Source organism: Lupinus angustifolius, chromosome LG12 (genome assembly GCF_001865875.1).
Source record: "Lupinus angustifolius cultivar Tanjil chromosome LG12, LupAngTanjil_v1.0, whole genome shotgun sequence".
Lineage (NCBI taxonomy): Eukaryota > Viridiplantae > Streptophyta > Magnoliopsida > Fabales > Fabaceae > Lupinus > Lupinus angustifolius.
Window position 1 is genome coordinate 3033897 of NC_032020.1, and position 23753 is coordinate 3057649.

At 34.8% G+C, this 23753-nt stretch overlaps 2 protein-coding genes across 2 annotated transcripts; one reads left to right on the forward strand and one right to left on the reverse strand.

Moving 5' to 3' along the window:
• On the reverse strand, window positions 14008-17512 carry LOC109362950 (WEB family protein At2g38370-like). The gene is made up of 3 exons (XM_019609055.1): window positions 17168-17512; window positions 14326-15902; window positions 14008-14178 (listed from the first exon to the last, which is right to left on the reverse strand). Exons 1-2 carry the CDS (start codon window positions 17399-17401, stop codon window positions 14394-14396), a joined length of 1743 nt encoding a protein of 580 aa, XP_019464600.1. The 5' UTR covers window positions 17402-17512; the 3' UTR covers window positions 14008-14178; window positions 14326-14393.
• On the forward strand, window positions 21608-22683 carry LOC109362039. Its single transcript, XM_019607612.1, has one exon. It carries the CDS (start codon window positions 21720-21722, stop codon window positions 22176-22178), a length of 459 nt encoding a protein of 152 aa, XP_019463157.1. The 5' UTR covers window positions 21608-21719; the 3' UTR covers window positions 22179-22683.

Consider the following 23753-nt stretch of genomic DNA (forward strand, 5'->3'; position numbering starts at 1 on the left):
ACCAAAGCAAATATGCTCATGATGTATTGGAAATATTTCAGATGGAAAACTACAACTCAGTCTCTACACCAGTTGAAACTGGAAACTCCAGTAGCTCAACTGATGAAGATCAAGCAGTAGATCATACACTCTTTAGGCAAATGATAGGATGTCTGAGGTATGTATGCAATACAAGACCAGACATTGCCTATGGTGTTGGAGTAGTGAGCAAATTTATGCAAACACCAAAGAAATCTCATCTCCTTGCTGCAAAACGACTCCTCATATATATATATAAAAGGATCAATTGGGCATGGCTTGTTGCTTCCCAATCAAACTTGCAGCAAAACAATCACACACAACATGATTGGGTATAGTGATGCAGATTGGTGTGGGGATAAGGACGACAGAAAGAGTACATCAGGCTATGTGTTCATGTTTGGTGATGCTCCAATATCATGGTGTTCCAAGAAGCAAACTATAGTTGCTCTGTTTTCCTGTGAAGCAGAATATATCTCTGCATGTATGGCTACCTGCCAATCAGTATGGTTGGAGACTCTACTCACTGAATTGAAGCTAAGAAAGGAAGGAGAAAACATGTTGTTAATGGTTGACAATAAGTCAGCCATAAATCTGGCGAAGAATTCGGTTGCACATGGCAGGAGCAAGCATATTGAGACACGTTTCCACTACCTAAGAGATCAATTAAATCAAGAAAGGCTCAAGCTAAAATTCTGCAACTCTGAAAATCAGATTGCCGATATTTTCACCAAACCATTGAAGAAATGGAGATTTGAAGAACTTAGACATAAACTAGGAGTTGTATGCCTAGATGAAAAGAATAAGAATTTAATTAAGGGGTAGTGTTAGAGTTAATTCTACTTCTTAGTTGTTAGTTTGTGTTGTTAGTTAAGAACTTCCTCTTTTAGAAGTTTCAGTTAGTTGGAAGTTGATGTAATGTTACTATAAATAGCATGTGTAATTTCCTTGATTACACAATGAATGAATATACATTGCAATCACTCTCTTCTTGTCAAGCATTCTTTCTAATCTTCATTTCCTACTCTGCTTTCTTGTTTTCTTACTGGAACAAACAACCTTCTTCTTCTTCTTCTTCTATCCTAGTTCCTCATCCCTCGGTTATACAAGCAAAGTTTCATACTTAAAGATTCAACAGATAGAACAAGAAGTGGTAAACTTCTACAAAAATATGGTAGGCACTAACAATACTCACAGAACATGGGTGAACTTGAAAGCTCTGAGAAAAAGGAAGTGTCTCAATAGAGATATGGCTAGTAATCTAATTAAGGGGGTCACTGAAAAAGAGGTCTGGGAGGCCTGGCATAACATAGGAGACAACAAAGTTCCTGGTATTGATGGCTACAATTCTCATTTCTTTTAAAAAAAAAAATTGGGATATAGTAAATGGGGATGTTTTAAGGGCTATAAATGAATTCTTCCAAAAGGAGAGATTATACCCTGCCATCAACTGCACTCTAGTAACTATGCTGCCAAAGCACAATGATGCTAGCACAATGAAGGACATGAGACCAATATCTTGTTGCACAACCATATATTAAATCTTCTCCAAGATAATCACAACAAGGTTGGGAAAAGTTATAGAGCATGTGGTGGATGATAGTCAGTCAGCTTTTGTCCTTGGGAAAGTCATACATGACAACATTATCTTAGCCCAAGAACTAGTGAGAGGTTATCGCAAAAAAGGGTGTATCTCCATGATATATGATACAAATGGACATTCAAAAGGCCTATGACACACTGGAATGGGACTCTTTAGACAATATAATGATTGAGCTAGGTTTCCCTCACCAATTTTTCAGGTGGACCATGATCTGTGTAAAAACCGTGTCCTACAGATATTCACTGAATAGCACTCCCTCTAATGTGCTTAAGGCTAAGAGAGGTCTGAGACAAGGAGACCCCATCTCTACCCTCCCGTTTGTCCTAGTTATGGAGTACCGACATATGGTGATCCAAGAACTGAAGCATGACCATAACTACAACTTACATCCAAAATGTTAACTGGTTGGCATTACAAATCTGTATTTTGCTGATGATCTTATCTTATTTAGCATAGGTGACCTTAAATCTGTGGAATTGATCATGGAAAATTTCAAAGCATTCTCAACTAGCACAAGTTTAAAACATAGCCTTGCTAAATGCAAGGTTTACTTTGGAGGAGTAGACATGCTCACTCAGGTTAGCATACAACAAACAACTAGTTTCAGTAAGGGTTCTTGCCTTTTAAATATCCAGGCGTTCCCCTGGATAACAAAAAATTAACTGTAAATCTCTATTCTCCTTTGATTGAGAAAATCACTATGAGGCTGAGACATTGGAGCACTAAACTTCTTAGTTATACAGGCAGACTCCAACTTATTAGGAGTGTTCTCTTCTCAATTGAAAACTACTGGATGCAGGTCTTCCCCCTGCCAAAACAAGTTCTGCATCTTATTGAAGCTAAGTGCTTGATCTTCCTTTGGAGTGGAAATGCAGACAATTGCAAGAAGGCACCCATGGCCTGAGATCATGTTTGTGATGCTATACAGACTGGTGGTCTGAATCTTATTACTCTAGTTGATTGGAACATGGCAACCATGGCTAAACTTCTATGGAATCTTGCATCTAAGTCTGATAAACTATGGGTCAAATGGATCCATACTTATTACCTGGAGGGTGAAGACATTATGGAGTAATAGCCTAGCTCAAAGTGCTCATGGATTTTTAAATCCATGCTGAAGTGCAGAATACTTGCTACGCAAAATGTGAGCTGGAATGTTGCTACTACAACAACAAAATTGAGAACCAGAAGCATTTATAAGGAAATTTGAGGTCACAAGCAAAAGTCACTTGGAGGAAACTTTTCTATGGTAATCTTACTAGACCAAGGGCTCAATTTATTCTATGCCTTGGTTGTCAAAACAGGTTACCAACAAAAACCAGACTACTCAAATATGGCATTACAATAGATGGGCAGTGTATCTTCTATGATCTAGGGGAGACTTTTGAACACCTTTTCTTCTCCTGCCCCATCTCCACCCCAACTTAGACTTATGTTCTCAATTGGATGAGATACAATCATACACCTAAGAACTGGTTGGAAGAACTAAAATGGATTACTCAACAATCTAGAGGTAAAAGCATACACTCCAAAATGATGAAGTGTGCTGTCGCTGAAACTATCTATGCAATTTGGAATATGAGAAATCTTTGTATCTTTCAGGGGCATGATATTGATGCAGATATAGGGCCTACTATTGTTAAAATTAGATGTAATAGGACTAGTATTAATGCTCGTCTGAAATTGTATTGTGATGATCTAGGCTCTAGTTGATGTCTGATCTTAGTTTAACCTCCTAGTTTTTTAGTCTGGATCTTTTGATCGGATTTTAATTGAAAGTGCAATGTGTCAAGAGATCACTTAAGCTTGCCTATGTTTTGATGAAGACAAAGGACTTAGTGAAAGCTTAAAGACAACTCAACAAATCAACATGCCAAAGATTCAAGAGCTTCATGTCTAGACTAGAGTCTTAGATGTGTCTTAGTTATTGAGTCTAGGTTAGGTAAACCTATATGCAAATCTCCCAAAGTCTAAAAACAATCATATCATTTACATGAGACATGCCATCTAGTTTATTATATGTTCATGCATTAATCATACATGTTATTTGTGCATTTTAGGCATAACATAAAGGTAAAACATGTATAGTTGATAATCATAACATATAGTTAGTTTACCAATTAACATCTTAACTGAAAATATGTCAGTTAATCGATTAAGTAAAGCTTTAATCGATTAACTTGAAAACAATTTTTAACAGTTTCAACAGATAACCGAAAAACGGATTTCAGTTACTCTCTAACAGCCCGTTAGTCGATTAACAGGCAACATAATCGATTAACTGGGTGAAAAACAACTTTTCTATATAAACTATTTTTTAAACAGATTTCATATACGATTTAATACATTCATACATTCATATTATAATTGCTAAGTTGCGTATTTTCATGTTCAATGTATGTCATATAGGGAGAGAGAATTGCGTGTGAGATTAGAGTGAGATAGTATTATGCTAAGGGATTAACATGTCATCTGTTGCATATTATCAAATGTGTTCATCGTCCTATCTTGTTCTCGCATGATTTTTTTCATTACTGTTTAGAGATTTCTTAAGGGTAGAAATTATACATTCTTCATGATTTTGATCTTATACATGTTCATAGTAATTGTGAGATTTGTATATGGTTTATAACTTGTTCTTTCTTGTAATATTTGAGCTATTTTAGTGCTTCACATTACTTTGTTTTTTGTGTTGTTTATGTAACAAGGGAAGTAGTCTCTTGTGTCGTACCACCAAAGAGATCAGAGAGTCTTCACCAAGACTTGGAGGTCTTTATATTAGAGCATACTCTTGGCTAGGGCTGGATCGTAGGAAAGGTTTTCCTAGGCGATTGAGTAAGGTCAAACCAAGGTAGAGGTTCTGGGAACTCAAGAAGGTAGCGTTCAAGATCTTGTAATTGGAAGTGTATATGTAAGACACACTGGTTTCAATTTTAGTGAAGAAAATCTTCTAGATCAGAGGAGAGGACTGAATGTAGTTTTGTAGTGGACCCCAAAACGAACCAGTATAAAAACCTTGTTGCAGGCTGTTTATTTCCCTTATCTCTTTACTGCTTTTAGTAGCTTTTAATTGCCTATTGTAGCTGATATTTTGAATATAGTATTCCTACCAAATAAAGATCACTTGTGTTCAAATATATCTGCTATATCATTTTTGTATAATCTATAATTGGCTGTGTAATTGAGCCATTCATCAACTGCTAATTCTGTACGACTTAATCGATTAAGTCATAACTTTAATCGATTAACTGGGTAATTTTCTAGAATAGGACTTTGGTGCAAATAGCGGTAAGTGAGAACCGCGACACCTATTCAACCCCCTCCCCTCTTCTAGGTGTATTCTGCCAGTGATACCTAACCGTGATGATTTGTTTTAGTAATAGAATTTTTTTCATGTTCCAAAAAAAGAAAGATGTCTTTTGGGTTGAGCTTTTCTCCAGATCTAGATTATGACATATAATACTTAAAAAATTAAGAGTCGGGATTTTCTTTAATTTTCGTAATTAGATAAATAAAAAATTGATAAAAATATATTCTCCACATATTTAAATACTGAAGAATCCAATACCGGAGAAGAGTTCATTTCTATCTTTTCAGGTGTGCCTTAAGAGGACAAAAACTTTGATATGAGATGAAGCACACTCCTTGTAAAACACATAAGTGAATGCCACCATTGGGCTTTTTGTGATAGGAGATGAAGCACACTCCTTAGGCTTAGGGTCCATTATGTTTTTGAGAAACCATAATTTTCATTTTATCTTCTAGAATCTTAAAAAGGTTCACCCTCACACTGAATGAACATCTCATACAAGTTAGTGCATGTTAAATATACGTCATCGCCTTACTAGTTCCAACATATGTCCCATTTTTAATTCATTTTACTGTTATTTTTCAAATGTTCACTTAAATTGAGTCATTCTTTTACTGATTGTTTGAGTTTCTAAATCTATAAATAAAACCTTTAGCCATATGAGAAAATCACACCATCTAAACTATATTTCCCAGCTTTCTCTTCTCCCTCTTATGCTTGATGCACATCTAAAGCCAAATATTTCATGTTCTTTAGTTGTAAATCAGAGTGGTTGAACTAGATGTTCGGGCAAAAGTTCTTCTGATATATAGTTGGAAGTAGACTTGGATCTACCGGTAGAGCTACATGAAAAGGTTCTCCGACGATCAAGTCAGTAAGAGTATAATGATGGTAGGAAGCAGACAGTATAACCTAGAGAATAAGTATGATGGAATAATAATACCTCATGTTGGGGTGAATCCCCTATTTATAGTGTGGGGATGGATTAGGTACACCTTCGGGTTTCGTTGACGTAGTCAACTGTTTGGGATTGACGGGGGCTGTTTTTCCCGTGTCAGACAAATTTGGAAGGTTTATACTCTGTGCATAGCTGACTTATTGATGGTGGCAAGTCTGATAGTCGTATTTGAGGTTTGTACTTGTCACTTTAGCAGAAGGGTAGGTGAGAGTTGTAAGGTCGTAACAATGTATTGTTAGAGACGTGTTAGTCGAGAGTGGTCCTAACTCTGGTCTAGTATGCCCGTCTAAGTGTGTTGACCGATTATGGTTGGTTGAGGAAAAGGATCGGGAAGTCCGAATAACCGGGATGGAACAATTGCCCCTAGTATAGTAGGATGCTTGATAGTCGGACATGCTGGTAGACTCATTGTGTAGGTGTTGGTCATCATTACGCATCCAGACTCGTTGACATGTGGTTGGTCAGAATTGACCCTGATATAGAGAACTTGATTGCAAATGGTGCGCCAGTACGTATCTATTCATACGAGAGCCTTTTGCCTAGATTTTCGGGTATCCATTGGATCACACTTGAGTACTTTTGGATGGACGAGATGGGCTGGGTTTCCGCCTCTTCGTGCTCCTCCGTATGGGTCACCCTATCCACCATTATATGGATCCCGAATTCTTCTATAAATAGGGGAGTCCCCCTATTCTTCCATGTTTACCTTATTAAAAACTACTTGCTGGCGATTTTGCTCTCGAGTTGACCAACTTTTCATCTTTGTTCTCTCCTTCAAAATTTCGTTAAGTAATTTTTCTTCTCCTTTCTTTTTTAATCATGGTCCTCTTTGTCGAGCAGGAATTTAGCTTAGATGGTGTGGAGGTTTTATCCAAGCCTCCACCCATCTTCATTGTCTCTTCCCGACGTCGTCGGCGCCTGAGGTCATTCTCTGAAAAGAGGCTGAGTGATCTCTCACTTCACACCTTGTTGACAAAATGGAGAGATAGAATGGCGAGAAGGGGGAAACATCGATTGAATCGGCAGCTGAACTTTGGAAGTGGCCATCGATCGTGAATGAAGAGTCTAGCTCGAGATCTAATTCTTCCTCTGGTCGCATGTCCTATATGGCGAGAATGTAAGTTGCAAAGGCTGACCACCTGACCATTCATGTTGGCATGGATAGTCCCAATGGTCGGTATTGGTGGATTGGCCGGTAGATACTAGGGCTAAATAACTATTTCCCAACTGATGGTCGTCCTAGCGTGAATATTCTGGAGCGGCCGACGAATAACGTTGCTTTTAGGTCTCATTAGGCTGACGAGAGGGTATGCTCTGATCTCCTTGTCTAGGTGGGGATCAATTACGCCTTCTACATGTATGATATCTACTCCCAAAGGCTAGAGTTGCATCTTCCCCAAGACAATTGGAGTGTGACTATGTTGGGTCATCTTCAAGTCACCCCTTCTCAACTCCATTCGAACGCATAGGGTTTTATCCAAGTGTTCACCTTCTGGTGTTAGGTCAACAAGTATCCTACTCGGTCAACCTCTTCTTATGGATGTTTCGGGTTACTCGTAGTACAAACTCGAACAAAGAGAAGTAGTGCCGCCACAGGTGGGTGTGCCTTTAGTCGAGGAACAAGCGAGCCTTATTGACCCCTTTCGACCAGTCGGTGAAGAACTGGAATATGGGGTTTTACTATGTGGAAATAAAGGGGGTGCCTAGTCATATGTGGGCATTTAGCACGGACAGAAAGAGTCGATTCTCCTTCGCCTAGAATGGGGAGTTCCATCAAAAACCTCTTAAAAGGTTTTCGACTAGCAATGGAAGGTTGACTAGTCGGGATGGCGGATGCGACTGTGCACTGCTCAACCTTACAAAAGGGGGACATGGTCCTGGAGAATCTCATAGGTAGGATTGGTCGGGTTATTTCATGCATGTTCAGTTGGTTGTTTGTCGAATAACTAACCATTACTTGATTGTTTTTCAGCCAATATGAGCAGTAACCTGGATATTAACCGTTTGTGGGCTAAGACTCTTGGGAAGGGCGAGATGAGGCTTCTACAAGTAAGTGTGCCTATACTTCTTGTCCTTCAAGGACCCCTCTAGTTTATGGTCATGAATAGGACCTTCCCCCTCCTCAAGAAATTAATAGTCAAACTACTCGAGCTACTTCCATTGCCATACCAACCAACCCAACGGTCGACCTGATCAAAGAAGTCGAGCCTATTCCCTTTTTGAGGTAAGAGGTCGTTGCTGGTGTCGAGGACCAAAGTGATGGCCCTGCAACACATAATTAATCACGAAAGGGAAGGAGTCAGCCTCCCATTTTAGCAGCCAGATCCTTTCATCCTTACGCGTTGCTTGGGCTATGGAATAAAATCTCTTGAGTCATTTGGTGAGAGAAGTTGTGGACGAGATTGCCTTGTCGACCTTCTGAAACAACTCTAGATGTCTCCCACCCTCTCGGTTGCGATGCCAAAATATTTCTAAGAGGAGGCGGTTTTACTTGGTCGGATAGAGAACAACACTCTGGTCACCTTCAAGAGCAACATTTTGTCGACCTTTTGAAATTGAATGAGGCTCATGTTGCATAACTGAAGGGGGTGGAAGCTCAAGATATGATGGCCTCTGAGCAGTTGTTGGCGATGTCTCATTGACATGAGTGTGCCTACTAGACAACCATGGCCAACATGAGAAGTTGACCAAGATGACCACTCAGGCTGAAGAGGCAGAGCTTGAAATCCAACATTTGAGGGCCAAGCTGGAGCAATCAGATGGGAGGGGGCATGACGCCCAAGGTGAATTTGATCACCTTGCTGGGGAGTGGACTGCTTCACACGATCGAGTGGAAGTCCTTGAAGGGGAGAAGGCAGTTCTGGCCAATGAGAAAGCTGACCAGGCTACTGACTTGGAAGAGATGGTCGACTTGCAAGTGAAGCTGTCCATCTGGGCTAGGACAAATGCTGTGAGCCAGGTCTACCTATTTCACCATGATGAGGATTTATCCTAGATGGACATCGAGACCCTTGTTGATGATGGGGAGTTGGTGTTAGAGGGACCAAATGACACTGTTAAGCTGCTAGTTCCGGGCAAGGGTGGGTAGTGGTGTAGGTATGTTTGTACTTTGCTTGTATTTTAAATTTGTTATCATTTCAATGAAGTATTTTCCCTCAGTTGTCCATCTCTTATGTTATGTGCTTAACCAGAAATAATTTATATAACTGGAACTTGAATCTAAACATGATAACATTGGTCGAGCAAAACTCGAATACCTTGAACTTGAATCACAACAAGATAACCTTGGTTGGAAATAATTTGAATAACTTGAACTTGAATCTGGACAAGATGACCTTGTTCAAAATTAAAGATAACTAAAACACTTAAACTTAAATTTGTACGAGTTGGACTTGATCGACATTAATGATAACTCAAACACTTAGTCACACATAACTCGAATAACTTGAACTTGAATCTGAACAAGATAACCTTGATCGAAAATAATTTGAATAACTTGAACTTGAATCTGGACAAGATAACATTTTTCATAATTAAAGATGACTCGAACACTTAAACTTAAATCTAGATGAGTTGGACTTGATCGACATTAATGATAACTCGAACACTTAGTTGGGCATAACTCGAATAACTTGAACTTGAATCACGACAAGTTGACTTTATTTAGAATTAAAGATAATTCAGACAATTAAATGTTGAATCTGAACAAGTTGAACTTGATCAATATTAATGATAACTCGAACCCTTAAACATGGACATGAACAAGATGAATAATTTGAACACAAATATGAACAGGATAACTTTAAACAAGAATAATCCAAATAACTAAAACAATTAAGCTTGAACTTGAGCAAGGTAATTTTGGTTGAGAATAATCTGAACAACTAGAATCATATGAACTTGGTGAACACCTTGAGTGATTAAATTAGACTGCCATCAAAAGGGGACATGGTTCACGCCTTTGAGGGGTGTTGTATGATCGAATTAGACCGTTGTAAACACTCAATTTTGATCGAGGATAATTTAATTGATTAGTGAAAAATACTTTTGAAGTAAAAAAGGGGCAAGAGAATATTTTTGAAATAAAAGAGTTGGCCCATTTGGCCCAACCAGATTAGGGTTTCCAACCCTAATCTCCCCCCTATAAATCCCAATTTTAGCAACTAAAAATGGGGAGAGTGCAGCAGAAAAATTAAAAAAAAAAAGTGACAAAGAAGGCAACAAAGAAAACAAATAGAGAAGTAAGGAAAATTTGCAAGAATAGGCATAAAACTCATTCGGTTTTCTTCTTCCATCAACATAAAAGGTATCCTCTTACTCTCTTCTTATCCTTTAACTTCAATAAAATCAATGACATGAAGTTGTAAAGTATTTTTTCTTTTTTCTCTTTTGGTGATAAAGAGGGTGAACCGAAACTCACTCGGAACCACCATTGTGTGACTGTCACTGCGATGGTAGGCCACAAAATTTGGTGGAAGTTTTATAAATATAAGGATTATCTTTTAGTCAAGAGTTTTATAAAAATAGAAAATGACAATTTCTTCAACATTTTTCACTAGTCACTAGAATAACACTCATTAGAATATTGGCATTGCTCGCTAATGCACATGAATAAGTGGAAAACTAAATGGATTATAAAAATAATTTTTTTTAAATAGTAAATTGGAAGAAGATATCTATATGGATTAAATTGAGGGTTTGTGATTGATGGATAAGAAAATAAGGTCTATAAGTTAGACAAGTTTGTGTATGATCTCAAGCAAGCATCTACGAATGTCATGAAGAGTTTGACAATTTAAATGTCTTGAATGTATTTAAGGTGAATGAAATTGACAAATGCATGTATCACAAATTTGAAAATGACATATGTACTATCATTTATGTTGTGTCCATACTTGTGATTGATCATTAATAGACGACCTAAGAAGAAGGATATGAAATTGAAACCTCTTAAAAATGATTTGGAGTCACTGCCATTTTTCTAACAAAATATAGAAAATCATATTTATACCCAATTTGGAAAATGGTTATTGAATATATTTTTAACTACGAAATTTGATTACAGATCGAAGAAGGTATTGACACCATGTTCGCTTGTATTAAACGATATCCTCACTCGTTGTGTGTGGCAAAATGATTACTAAACAAAATGTAAAAAATATTATTATGTGTGACAAAAGTTTATCTTCTTTTTATGTATCCCTATATGCAATAATGAAATAAGGACTACGTAGTTTGGTGTAGAAAATTGTTGCTAGGTTGGTTTAATTTCAATTGAGATTAAAAAAAGAAGCAGGTCGTAGACTACCCTCACAAGTTCGTGAGGTGGCAGAGGCATTACTAAAGATCACGATCACTTCTCAACTTGAATGGAAAGGCAAGAAATAATACTAATTATGATCATTCTTTCAATTCTCAATTCCATTCATAAAGTATCTTTATTACTTGTTTTTTTAATTAAAGGAGTTGATTTAATTAATTGGAAAATAATTAATATTAAATAGATAAAATTGGTCATAAACCACATTCCTACCTTGTGAAATGGCAGAGACAGTATAAATGACAATAATCACTTCTCAACCTGAAGCAAAAATAAAAATATGATAAAATGTTGTATAATTAAATACCTAAATTAATTTTTTAATTTGTTGTATAATTAAAATGTCATTTTAGAATTAATTGATAAAATGTTTTTGGATAAAATAATAATTTTGAGTAACTAATGAGTAATTTTAAAATTAGGAAAATAATTTAAAAATAATTAATACAAAAAGTTTTAAGATAGAGTTAAGAGAAAATATAACATTTTTTTTGCTCAGCAAGAAAATATACAACATTGGTTGTGAACCACCTCTCTATTTTGAGAGATACCACATACAATACTAGTAATCATAACTACTTCTCATTCCAAGAGGAAAGTTACTACATAAGTCACCATCTCCCTCTTAATATCTTTAAAATAATAACTCTAATACATTTTTATATATATTTAACATTTAATATTTTTAATTGGTTAATCATTACTATTTTTATAAATCATTTATATTATTTATTAAAACACTATTTTATTATATTATTATTAATACATATTACTATTAATATTATTATTATTGCTATTATTAATAACTATAATTAATAAAGAATAAAATACACAAATAAAGAAGGGGGAACGTGTAGGAAACCAGCCTGTAAGTGATGAAGAGAAGAAAGTCGGCATGGACACAAGCGACAACATAGGCTTCAATGCACATCAAATGGAGCACGAGTTGAGCGACACCTTCACGAAAAGCTAGAAAATGTATTTCTATGGATTAGACTCACTATAAACTTAAATTGATAGCTTTAACTATAAGCCTCATTGCAAACCATATGATTCAAGTGCAAAACAATTTAAGTATATTGATGAAAGTGTAAGACAAAAAAGTATGCAAGTATCATTGTAAGCCTTTTATACTAGATTCAACATTATCTATGTTGTGAAATTATTGTGTAGGTTTACCAGTAAACCAATTATAGAGCATTGGCCCGCCATTGAGAGCGGCATGAGATATATTTAGAGAACCATGAACCTTTATTATATTATTAGAAATTTCCATATGACCTTGAAGGATATAGGATGCTGATTGGAATACTATCTGAAATGATTCAAAAGAAACAAATGGCTGTATATTTTGCTTAGATGAGGAACTATTTCTTGGAAATCAAAGAAAGATGCTCTCTTGACCAAATTCACCATGGAATTAGTTCATTGTTAAATCTAAGATAATAGCATTGACAAAATCTATTAAAGAAGCAAGTTAGTTGAGAAGCTTGCTAGCATAAACTCCTTTTATGGGAAAAACCTATGTTAGATGTTTTGATTTATTGTGATAGTACATCGTCTATTGAAAAATTGAGAACCGTTATTTCAAGAGTATGAGACAGAGATACATCGTAAGCATTTAGTGTTATAGATTTATTCTCAACATGAGTTGATAGGGATAGAATATTGATGAGAATTTAGCTTATCATTTGACATAGAGATTACCTAGAATAAAAATCCAAAAACAAGTTATCTTTGAATGAGACTAATATCATTATAACTACAAGTCACTCATGATGGCTTGGAAATCTCAAGAAATATGTTTAATGAGTAATAAAATGATATGAGACAAAACATGGTATCATAAGAATTTATTAAAAAGCATGATTCCTGAAGCTATTAGAGGTTGAGGATATTAGAAATTCCTAATGAGATTTGTACTCTATATAAAACATAGTACTTAGGCTATATAAGTACTCTTATAGAGTCACCTATGTGAATATGGAAGTGGAAGATTTTAATTCACGAACTCTTAAGAGTACACTTAGAAAAAAGGTTGTGTGGTTTGATGTGAGAAATAAAGTTCAACACTACAAGTCATTATTAAAATATGAATCGTACTCACTACACAAAAGTTTAAATCGAAAGATATATTTGTATAAGTATAATCTTATAGAAATTACTGCTACTCTTTCGAGTTTTTTAAATTCAAAGTGGAGATTGTTACAACTTCGTGGTATATTGAAAAATGAGAAGTCTCACATTTGACATTTGACATTTGAGATGTTTTTGTAAGATAGAAAATTGCTTCTTGGAGTATGCCTTTAGTCATTTCGCCATTTCGCATAATCTCAAAGTTTCTTTGTTTGGTCGTTTGAGTTTTCAACTGTATAAATGGAGTCTTTAGTCATTTGAGAAAATGGCAAAAGCTCAGCCACATTTTTTTAGCTTTCTTTACTCTTTAATATGTTTGATGCGCTTTCCAAGCCAAATTTCTCCCCTTTCTTTTATTATCGGTCTTAGGAGTTTCGAGTGACATTAGTTGTATTTTGTAGGCGTAATTCTTGAACTGATTCCACAATGAAGTGGATACAGATATAATGATATCTCTCATTTATCACATTTTATTTTAGGGATGTCGTAATTTATACTCTACTTGTCCATAATGTCTCTTAAAATGATACCTCTTCATTGACTGCAATTCATATTACAAGAACCAAGCAAATGGTATCTGTTCCTACACATAATTTAAACTACATGCCAACTAATAGCACCATTGTATATGCACATATACTCATGGAAAAGTATATCATGTATTAGACATAATATGACAATCTTATGCATATGAAAATTATAAAACCAGCTTACATAAGCTAAATTCATATAAACCATCTCTACAAGCATAGTTAGCTAACAAAAAGCATTATTTAATATACAAGGAACACTGCAACCGAAATAAAGTAAACAACAAACAAGAATCTAGACAAACATAATAAAAAAAGCGGTCAGGTGTACGAGGCTCCTACTTCGTGGGCTCCAGCCTTGTAAGGGGAGAAGCCATTTCTAGGATTTGAACTCGTGCCCTCATGGTCGCTAAGCAACAACTTTACCATTGCGTCAAACTCACTCTCTAAGCAGTAGATAATAGAAGATGAAATTATAGACTCATTCTTATCATCGAGCAAATTTATCAAGCAAGCCATCATCTTAAGTTCAATGTTGGCTTCTTCTTCTTTTGTTGTTTTGTCAGAAGAAGGGAGAATCGAGAAAATCCAAATTTCTTCCTTTGTGCAGAAAACTGCTTCTGAGTATTTTCTTTCTCAACTTGCCTGTCAAAGGATGGATCATCATTTTGTTTGGCAAACATCTGACCCAGTGACACCTTCTGTTTCGCCGAGCTTCTTTCTCTAAGCATCTTGCCTTCATATTCTTCTAGTGGAATCAGCTTCATGCTCAAAATTTGCCCTATCGACAGGGTTGGCTTCAGAACTGGCTTAGGTTCATCATTTGTCAGGTTCAGCCCATTTACATTGAATAACCGAGAATCTCTCCGATGGGGAGATGGATAAGAATTTTTAAACTTGTTAGTGTTATGTATAGAAGAATGCCTTTTATGGCTGTCGGACCGCCACTTCCTTAAAGCCTCTTCAACTGCTAGCTTTCCTGTATTTGCAGCCTCCACCCTTTCCAGAGCTTCTTCAAGGGCCATCTTGCTAGTTTTAACTTCTTTTGTTGCATCCTCTACCCTTTTCAAAATGTCCATTTTTGATAAATTTGCTTCATCAACTTGAAGCATAGCATCGAAAACTCTCTTTTTAGAAAGTTCCTCTGATTCTCGAGCTTTGCATGTCAAAGCAGTATACTCTTCGAAGGAAAGAGTGACGCCTTCATGCTTTTGCATACCATCTCCACCTGAATTCTCATGATAAGATAAAGCTTTGATTTCTGCAAGGGCAGAAACTTCTGCTGCTCTAGCAGCTTCCTTCATTTTTCTGGCAGCAAACAACCTGATTTCAGCAGTGCTTATCATAGCTTTTGTTTGTTCAATCTCAGACATTGCTCTCAACACTTCTGATTTCGCAACTTCTCCCATTTTTTTGAAATGATCTGCCTCAGAAATCAATCGCTGGAGCTCTCTTGTGATGTCTGAAGGATCATCAAAACCACCTTTAATTTCAGCATCTTTTGCCACTTGCAGTCTTAGTCTAGTCTGGTTTAGCTCTTCCTCGAGAGAAGATATTTTCGAAGAATTCTTAGTTAACCTCTCACGGGTTTTCTCAAGTGAGATCCTTTCCTTTTCTAACTTCTTGTTCAGCGATTCTACAGAAGCACGGACGTCAGCAATATCATCTGTAGTTCTGTTCAGGTTCAACTTCGCCTGCTTTAGTTCCATTAGTATTAAGCCAGGATTCGGTGAAGGGTATCGGCTACAACATTCCGAAGAATGCTGAAGAACATGACTCACTTGGTTTTTCTTATCTTCTTTCTCCTTGACAGAAGCTATGCTATCACATACACTCATCTCATGATTCAAATTAGCTTCGGATTCTTCCTTCTGCAGCTTCGATTTTAAATTTTCCACAAGCCTTTTAGTACTTTCTAATTCTTTTAAGACATGAAGAGTATCCCTTTCTTTCAGGATCAGTTCTTTCTCCAGTACTGCTGCTTCCTCCTCCAGTTTTCCAGCGTCGAGCTCTTCCGTGCGCTGCAGCTAAAAGAAGTGAAACTTCCACTATTTAATTCAATGCAAATGCATAAAGAAAAGTACAGTTCAAAATGAATATTAATAACTTGGATTCAAGCCCCCTTGATTGTTAACATCAACCATTAGCTGGATATATAGGTAAAGTGGCAAAATATGCTTTAGAAATTACAATGAACTTGGCAAATTTGAAGTTCAGTTGATTTTGTGTGTTTGCTTGTCATGTGATCATATGGAAAAAGAGAAGGGGCACTACAACAACAACGGCAGCAATAATTTCCTAATACTACTAGGCAGGGTCGGCTACTTGAATAAAACAACTTCATAATGTTCTATCAATTCATTGACAAAGCATTGTCAATAAAGCAAACACACGAAAATATCCATGAGAAATGAGAACCACTAACATTGACAATTAGATCTTATTTGAATATACAGATTAAAAATAAATGCATGTGATTTTTTTTAAATGATCATGTCATCATTAACTATCTTTTAATCTCAACCATAAGTCAAATTTATTCTTCTAAGAAGTTAATTATAAATGAGAACTGTTCAGTCGCTAACACAAATAGACCCTTAACCAACGGACGTTGGTTCAAGTGGTACATGCTTGATTCCCTTATGCAAGGTCTCGGGTTCGAGTCTTGTGGATGGAAAAAATGTCTGCTGGGAGAGTTAGTCCCACATACCTATGGATGTTCCCGACTCCTACTGGGAGAATTAGCCCCACATACTTGTAGATGTTCCCGGCTCGGACAGTATTGCCTCTAGTGCAAGGATACCCGTGGGAAACCAAAAAAAAATATAGACCCTTAAATTTTTTGAGAAAAAGATGTATGTACTAACTGTGTCAATCCATTATTCAGCCTTCATTTTCAATATCATTGATTCTTTAACAAAGTAATGCAAATGAATACAGATATTATTCAATTTTTTTTAACCCTGAGCCAAATATGGAGAAGCCAATTACAAGCACCCACAATTAAAAAATAATAATAAAGCTTTTGGACTACAATGCAACAAATCACTACTAAATTAATCACGAAAAGCACATTATTAATGATGTAAAAAAAAACCTTTCATCTCCTATAATTTTCACCACATATCAACCAATAAAAAGAACTCACAAATGAATGTTAATTTTTTTTACAAAAATAATAATAATTTCAAACCAGGTCTAAGCTGTAGAATGCTACCAAATTATCACAATGTTTCATTTGTACAATGCAGTAACTAAACAAGTGAGAAACATTTCACAAAAGAGAAGTTACCTCAGCAAAGACGAGCTTCTTGTTATTGTTGTTGGAAATGGGTTTCCAGTAACCAAGACCACCGAATCGTGTGACGGCTTCCTTCACAGATTCAAACGGCACTGATGTATCAATCTCAGTTCTCAGACCACACTCTTCTTTCTCCTTCTTCGCCACGCCGTCACCAACAACGTTACCTGAACCCGGTTCGAACCGGTTCACTGACATGTCGGAGATCGCAGCATTAACTTCCATCGAGATCAGAAGAGAGAACAATGCGAAGAAAAGAGAGGTTAAGTTTTAGCTAGCTAAGTGTTTGGAGAATTTGAAAGATGCAAAAATAAAATGGGACATAAGGTTGGATAAGTTGAACATCAAAGGTAAACATAATAAATAATGAACGACATGATTTTAAATCTTATTCCAAAAGCTTTTATGCTTAATAAATACAAATGTTTTTTTTTTCATTTAAAGTATTAAATTTATTATTTCATAAATAATAATCTGGGAATTTTTTATACTGCCATTCAAATATCGTTTATTATTTACATGTTAATTATTGTTAATACTAAAATAGAAATATTATAAATAAACAAACGACTAATAATATATGAAAACTTGATACTGTATAAGTTACTGTATCCCAAAATAAAATATTTTGAAGGAAATGTAATAAAGTTTTAAACCACAAACAGTCACAAACAGCCAAGTCTAGTCCAATTTGATTGTGTCGTTCCATGTTGACACCGGAGTCATTGCCTTGATTTTCGAAACATAGTGTGTTAGGCCCCACATCCGAGATAAAGACATATGAGAATTTTTTTATATTAAAAAACGTATATAATATATCATATTTAAATATAAATGTATATATGTTTTTTCAGTATTTTTATTTAAAATTAAATTTTTATTATATTATAATTTTATTAATTATCAATATATATATATATAAATAAAAGTCTTTCTTAAAAAGTGACTCACGTCAACGGTAACAAACACCTCAAGTTAATCACAACGCACAGAAAAAGAAAAAAAGAAGTTGAGAGGGAAACAAGTAAAAGCAGTGTTGTTAAAACCGCATCCGGTTAAACTGGACATACCTACTTATATTTATATATATAAAAACCTAAAACAAAAAAATTTTAAATAGGTAGATACTCAAATTTATAATTCATATTCATAATCTACTCAAAATTCATATAAACAAACAACTTTAAGTTTTTAACAAATTAAAGTCTAAATTACAAAATATATATTAATCCAAAAATATCACTTAACAACCGCAAAATATAACTAAATAAATGACACAAGTTCACAATCCACTCTACAAAACAATTAAATTTGGAGTTTTAACATTTAATATCAATGAGTCAAAGTTGTCTCATATCGATATTATATTTTTACACCAAATCTTATCTTCAGATAGTACTCATAGATTACACAAATGTTACTGAGATTATACACAAATGTTAGGAACCAAAAGATGTAATCTAAGTATGTCTTGGAAGCATGTGCCTTGAAGTGTTGAAGAAAGGTTGGAAGGATGGCTCACATTGTAATGTGCTTTTAAGTTTTTAAGTTTCTTTTTCAAAAAAAAAAAAAGAATATGTGTATAAACCAGCCAGTTTAGTCAAATACCGACCGGTTCACCTGCAGGTTTATGGTTGTGCTCTTGCTTTGAACTTTCTTTGTTTCATCTCCTTCTCGTTTTTAATTTGTGCAAAAGTTGGATTGACTCGAAGAGTTGGAATGATATAATCTTGTTCAACAACTTTCATTCTAATAACCCATAGATGATAATTCTTTCAATTGAACATTGGAGGTGTAAATACAGCAAACACTACTTCTGAATTCATTTTGATAATTTAAGCAATGGAAGGTAATAGAAAGTATTTGGGGTATGTTTGTTAATAGTCACATTGATAATAGTCACATTGATTCTTTATTGCTTAATAAATAGAAAAATAATAACTTCTGAGTCGTACTAATTATCTGACACCTTGAAAATTCTAGTTCAACTGTTGAACTTGGATTCCATAGCCTTCTAAAGGAAATGAATAAATCCAATTATTTTTGGAAAGACTATCATTAAAGGTATTTAATGAATCATCTACCAGTATCCAAAGATCATGCTCTCCTATCAATTAGGAATAATTTATGACATTTAATAATCATGTTACTACTGACATTCCCTACATGTAAAATGAACCCATTACTTATAAATAGAGATAACAAAACGGGTCGCCCAACCCTTTTCACCCGTATCTGCAAATGTCCACAAAAATTTAAGCGGGCACGGGCATAACCACATTGTCTAGACATGCTCTGCTTGTTTTAAAACAGAGTAATGAGCATTTGGGCAGTCCACAGACATTAATGTATAATTTTAAAATAAAATAAAAACAATATAACAAAAGAAAAAGTAATAAAATAAGTAGAGAAAAAACACAAATTTAAAAAAACTTTGACATTTTATATAAAGTTAACCAAATCATATTACATCACGATTTTTTTGAGACATTAAATCATATTACATCATGATTTTTTTGAGACATTAAATCATATTATATCATAACTTATTTGAATTATTATTATTGTTCATACATTATACTTGCTGGCCGCCCGCAATGCCCAATAGAAATGTCTGCGAGCTTGGTAAGCAAACAAGCCAGATAAAATAAGCAAATGACCAAAATTTGTATGTCATGTCCACAAAAAATTGCAAACTATGTAAGTACACCGACAAACATTACATGTTTTGCCATCTATACTTATAAACCTACTTTGAAGTAGTCTTTGGTCCAAAACATACCCAAAATCAGTGTTATTAGGACCGGACCGGACGGTCCGACTGTTCCAACCATTGACCGGCACCACAAGCGGCCCCGTTTCACCTAATAACCCGCCCTCCCTTTCAGACCGTTTCTAGCCGTTCGAAATCCGGGCAAACCGGGTAAGGCCGGGTTAACTCGGGAACAACCCGGTTAGTTAGCCTGGCCGGCTCAAAACTGCAAAATAAAATAAAAACTTAAATTAGAAACAGACCCACACAACATCATAGAGGAAGAAAAATGGTCATTGTAGAGCAGAACCACCATCACCACAAGAGGTTATACATGCAAGAAGTCACACGCAAGAAGCTTCGTCACCGTCATCCTCTGCATTGCAGTATGATTTCTTACTTTTTGCCCCTTAATTTTCTAGGTTTCTAGCATTTGGGTTTAGTTTTCCTTGTTTATGGCATTTAGTTTCGTTTTTCTTTGTTTCACGTGATAAGGGATAACATTTGGTTATAAGAAAAGCAAAACTTTAAACTTATGAGCTGTGTGCCACTATATATAATATAAAACTAATATGTTAATTAGTTTATGAGCTGTGTACCACACTACCACTACATAATATAAAAATAATATGCCAGTTCTAAAAGTAGCAAATAAATTTTTAGTTTGACTAATTTATATTCTAATAGAGTAACAGGTAAATTTATATGTTGAAGCGTTGAACAATATATACTCAATGATCTAATGAAAAAAATGATACTTGGATGAATTAAAATATTCAATTTCTATATAAGATAATTGTGTTTTGATTTATAATTCTAATTATGTAATATTTTGATTTATGTGTTGGATATTATACAAAATATGATATTAATAAGTAAATTATTCACTTATTTTAGTTAATTATATTATATATATATATATATAATATTATGATGTCATCCGGTTCGACAAGACGGTCTAACCGGTTAGAACCTATACGAGATGTCTTCCGAGTTGATATCCGGCTCGGGTTTCATAACACTGCCCAAAATATAAGGCCCGTAGAAACCTAAAAAAGTTCAAATCAACCACAATACTTAAAAGGATAGGGACCTCTAAGAGGTATATAGGAGCCACCTTATGCCCAACATTATAGATCATTGAAACAATCATGTCTTTATATCCTCATCTCACAGAAAAACACAAACTAATATAAAAATATTACTTTATAATTTTTTATCTCAATAAAATAATATATTTAATTAGTCCATGATATCATTGAAAACACCAATAAAAATAAAGGATCTTCATTCTATGCCTAAAGTTGTCTTGGTCACAAGTGTAGGCATTGAGCCACCATAGGCTCGGACGTAGGACAACTATAAACTACCAAAAAAAAAGTGAGCTGAACCATGACATTGGTACACCTTCCTAAAGGTAAAACAAGTACATCTCAAATGAGGATAAATAATAGATCCACTTTTTAAAACTTATTCTACATTGTGACTATTAATTCTAAAGATATCTAATGATTTAGATTTATTTAATAATTTAAATTATTTGATTTTTCTAAAATTGATGACTAAAATGGGGAATAAGTTTAAAAAAAATTTGTTGGACTAAATTTAAAAAAGTTACACTTAGAGTAAGTGAATCCTTGGCTAGGATAAATCCCACCAAAAACATTGCCACGTCATTTGTGTTTGTCACTCTTATTTAAACCAAAAACAAATCCGAAAACCTTCTTTTTTGTTTGTATCTCCTTCTCTCCAAAACCAACTGAAACTTACTACAGTTCTAATCAAACAAAGATGGTTAATTCAAAAGCTGATCTTCCTCAAAAGAGTGTCCTCCAAATCAAGCAAGATGATAAATTCTTCCGCAGGCTACTTTCAAAGGAAAGTTCCATCTCTAACCCATCTTTCAGAGTTGAAGTTTCTGTACCATTTGTTTGGGAATCTCAACCTGGCACACCAAAATACACAATCTCTGATGATACTCTCCCTCCTCTAACTCCTCCACCTTCATATCACCTCAACACTTACAAAAAGCCAGCCAAGAAAAGATCAAGAACCAATCTTCTTCTAGCACTTCTTCCAAAACTTAATCTCAAGAAAATGATTCTATCGTCTTCTTCTTCGTCACCATCACCTCCTTCTTTATCACTCTCATCCTCTTCATGGTCATCATCATCATCTTCATTATCCGATTCCTCCAAAGTTGTCTCAATGGGGAAGCTTGGAAGAGGAAAGCTTAAGATAGTTAATTAGGACTATCATGTCATAGTAACTTAGCCTTGGATCTCGTGTGGCCAATGGGACAAAGATCACTTGTCCTCCCATTTTCTATCTTCAACCAATCAGAATATTTTTTTTTATTTTTTTTATCCATATAGTAATATGTTATTGATCTAAGATAGAGAATGAGACACTATTGGAGATGTGTGCCGTGACCAATGTGCTGTTTAGAGTATATATGTGAATGTTTTTAGCTATTTATGCTCTTCATGTTTAGAGTGTAGTGAATTTTCTATGCTATAGGTTTTTAATTTTTATTCCTATATAACAAGCTATGTGTGTATCTTAAACATCTTATGCTGTATTATAATGATCACAGTTCATTGTTTTTTCTGTTTAGTGTGTGACAAAAGAGAGTTTGATAGCTTCATTTGAAGTAAGAAGTATAGATTTGGCTATTGTTATTGCAGTGGTGGTGATAAACAAATAAAAATACACACAAGGGAGAATAAGAGAGCATTTAGTATAATTATTTGCCCTAAATCTTGAAATTTGGGAGATTCATAGCTCAAAGAAATTTAAGCATTTATTAACATTTATAGATGGGTACATTCACTACATTGTCCTTTTACTTTATGGGAGGGGAAGAAAAACAAAAATAATATTTTGTACTCATAAAATAATACTTTATGACTACTGTGCCTCATAAAATCAAAAGTTGTTGCAAAATTTTCTGGTGGGTTGTACACATAACATTGTTGGAAAGTCGGACAAAACCACTTAATCAAAAAAGTTTAGTAATGCTTTATTTATTTCCTAAGATCAAGAACTGGTGGAGGTTAATTCCTTTTAAATTTGTTTGTTGAACCAAAGTTTTACAGAGAGTAAAATTTACACAATTCCAAGGTCACAATTTAACATGACTTAAAATGGTGCTTACAAATGACTTATTAACTAAAAGCTACTATCGTGCCATCAATTTGGCCTGAACGGTGAAACATTAAACATCATTTGAGAGTTAATTCTTTTTCTATTGGCCTGAATGTCTTGTTGCTCTGTCGTGTAAGCAAAGAAATATTATATATACTTCACTTACCACATGGTTCAAAACTAGCATTGTGTCATGGTCATGGATTCAAATAAAAACAATGATCACCACTTCTTACTTAGAATCTGTTACACTAATCAAATACAAATCTGAGTGGTTGTTAGTTCTGCTTAAATAATGACTTATGGAATTGGCTTTTGTACAAAATAAAATGGATACTGATTGAAAATTGTTTAGTTTACTTGTTATATTATATTACATAATCAAACAGTAACTACCCTTTTTGTTTGTTTACTTTAAAGAATGGTTGAATTTGTAGAAAAAAGTTCTGGTTAACATCGATGTACCAACATTTAATATGATGCAAAAGCAGAAGGACTGATTATGAGACAAATGGGATCGAAATTTGTCGGCAGAGGAGTTGCTAGTGACTTCAGCTTGTCCCAAGTTAACATGTGCATATAGGCCACATATTATATAGTATTAGCATATAAAAAATGAACAACTATTAATAATACCAGAAAGAAAAACTTGTATATATATATATATTATATGCAACA

Excerpts from the sequence above, each read along its gene's own strand:
- LOC109362950 (XM_019609055.1), bottom strand. The coding sequence starts at position 17,401 with ATGGAAGTTAATGCTGCGATCTCCGACATGTCAGTGAACCGGTTCGAA. Across the intron at positions 15,903-17,167 it reads AGAAGCTCGTCTTTGCTGAG|CTGCAGCGCACGGAAGAGCT; the intron begins GTAACTTCTCTT and ends CACTTCTTTTAG.
- LOC109362039 (XM_019607612.1), top strand. The coding sequence starts at position 21,720 with ATGGTTAATTCAAAAGCTGATCTTCCTCAAAAGAGTGTCCTCCAAATC.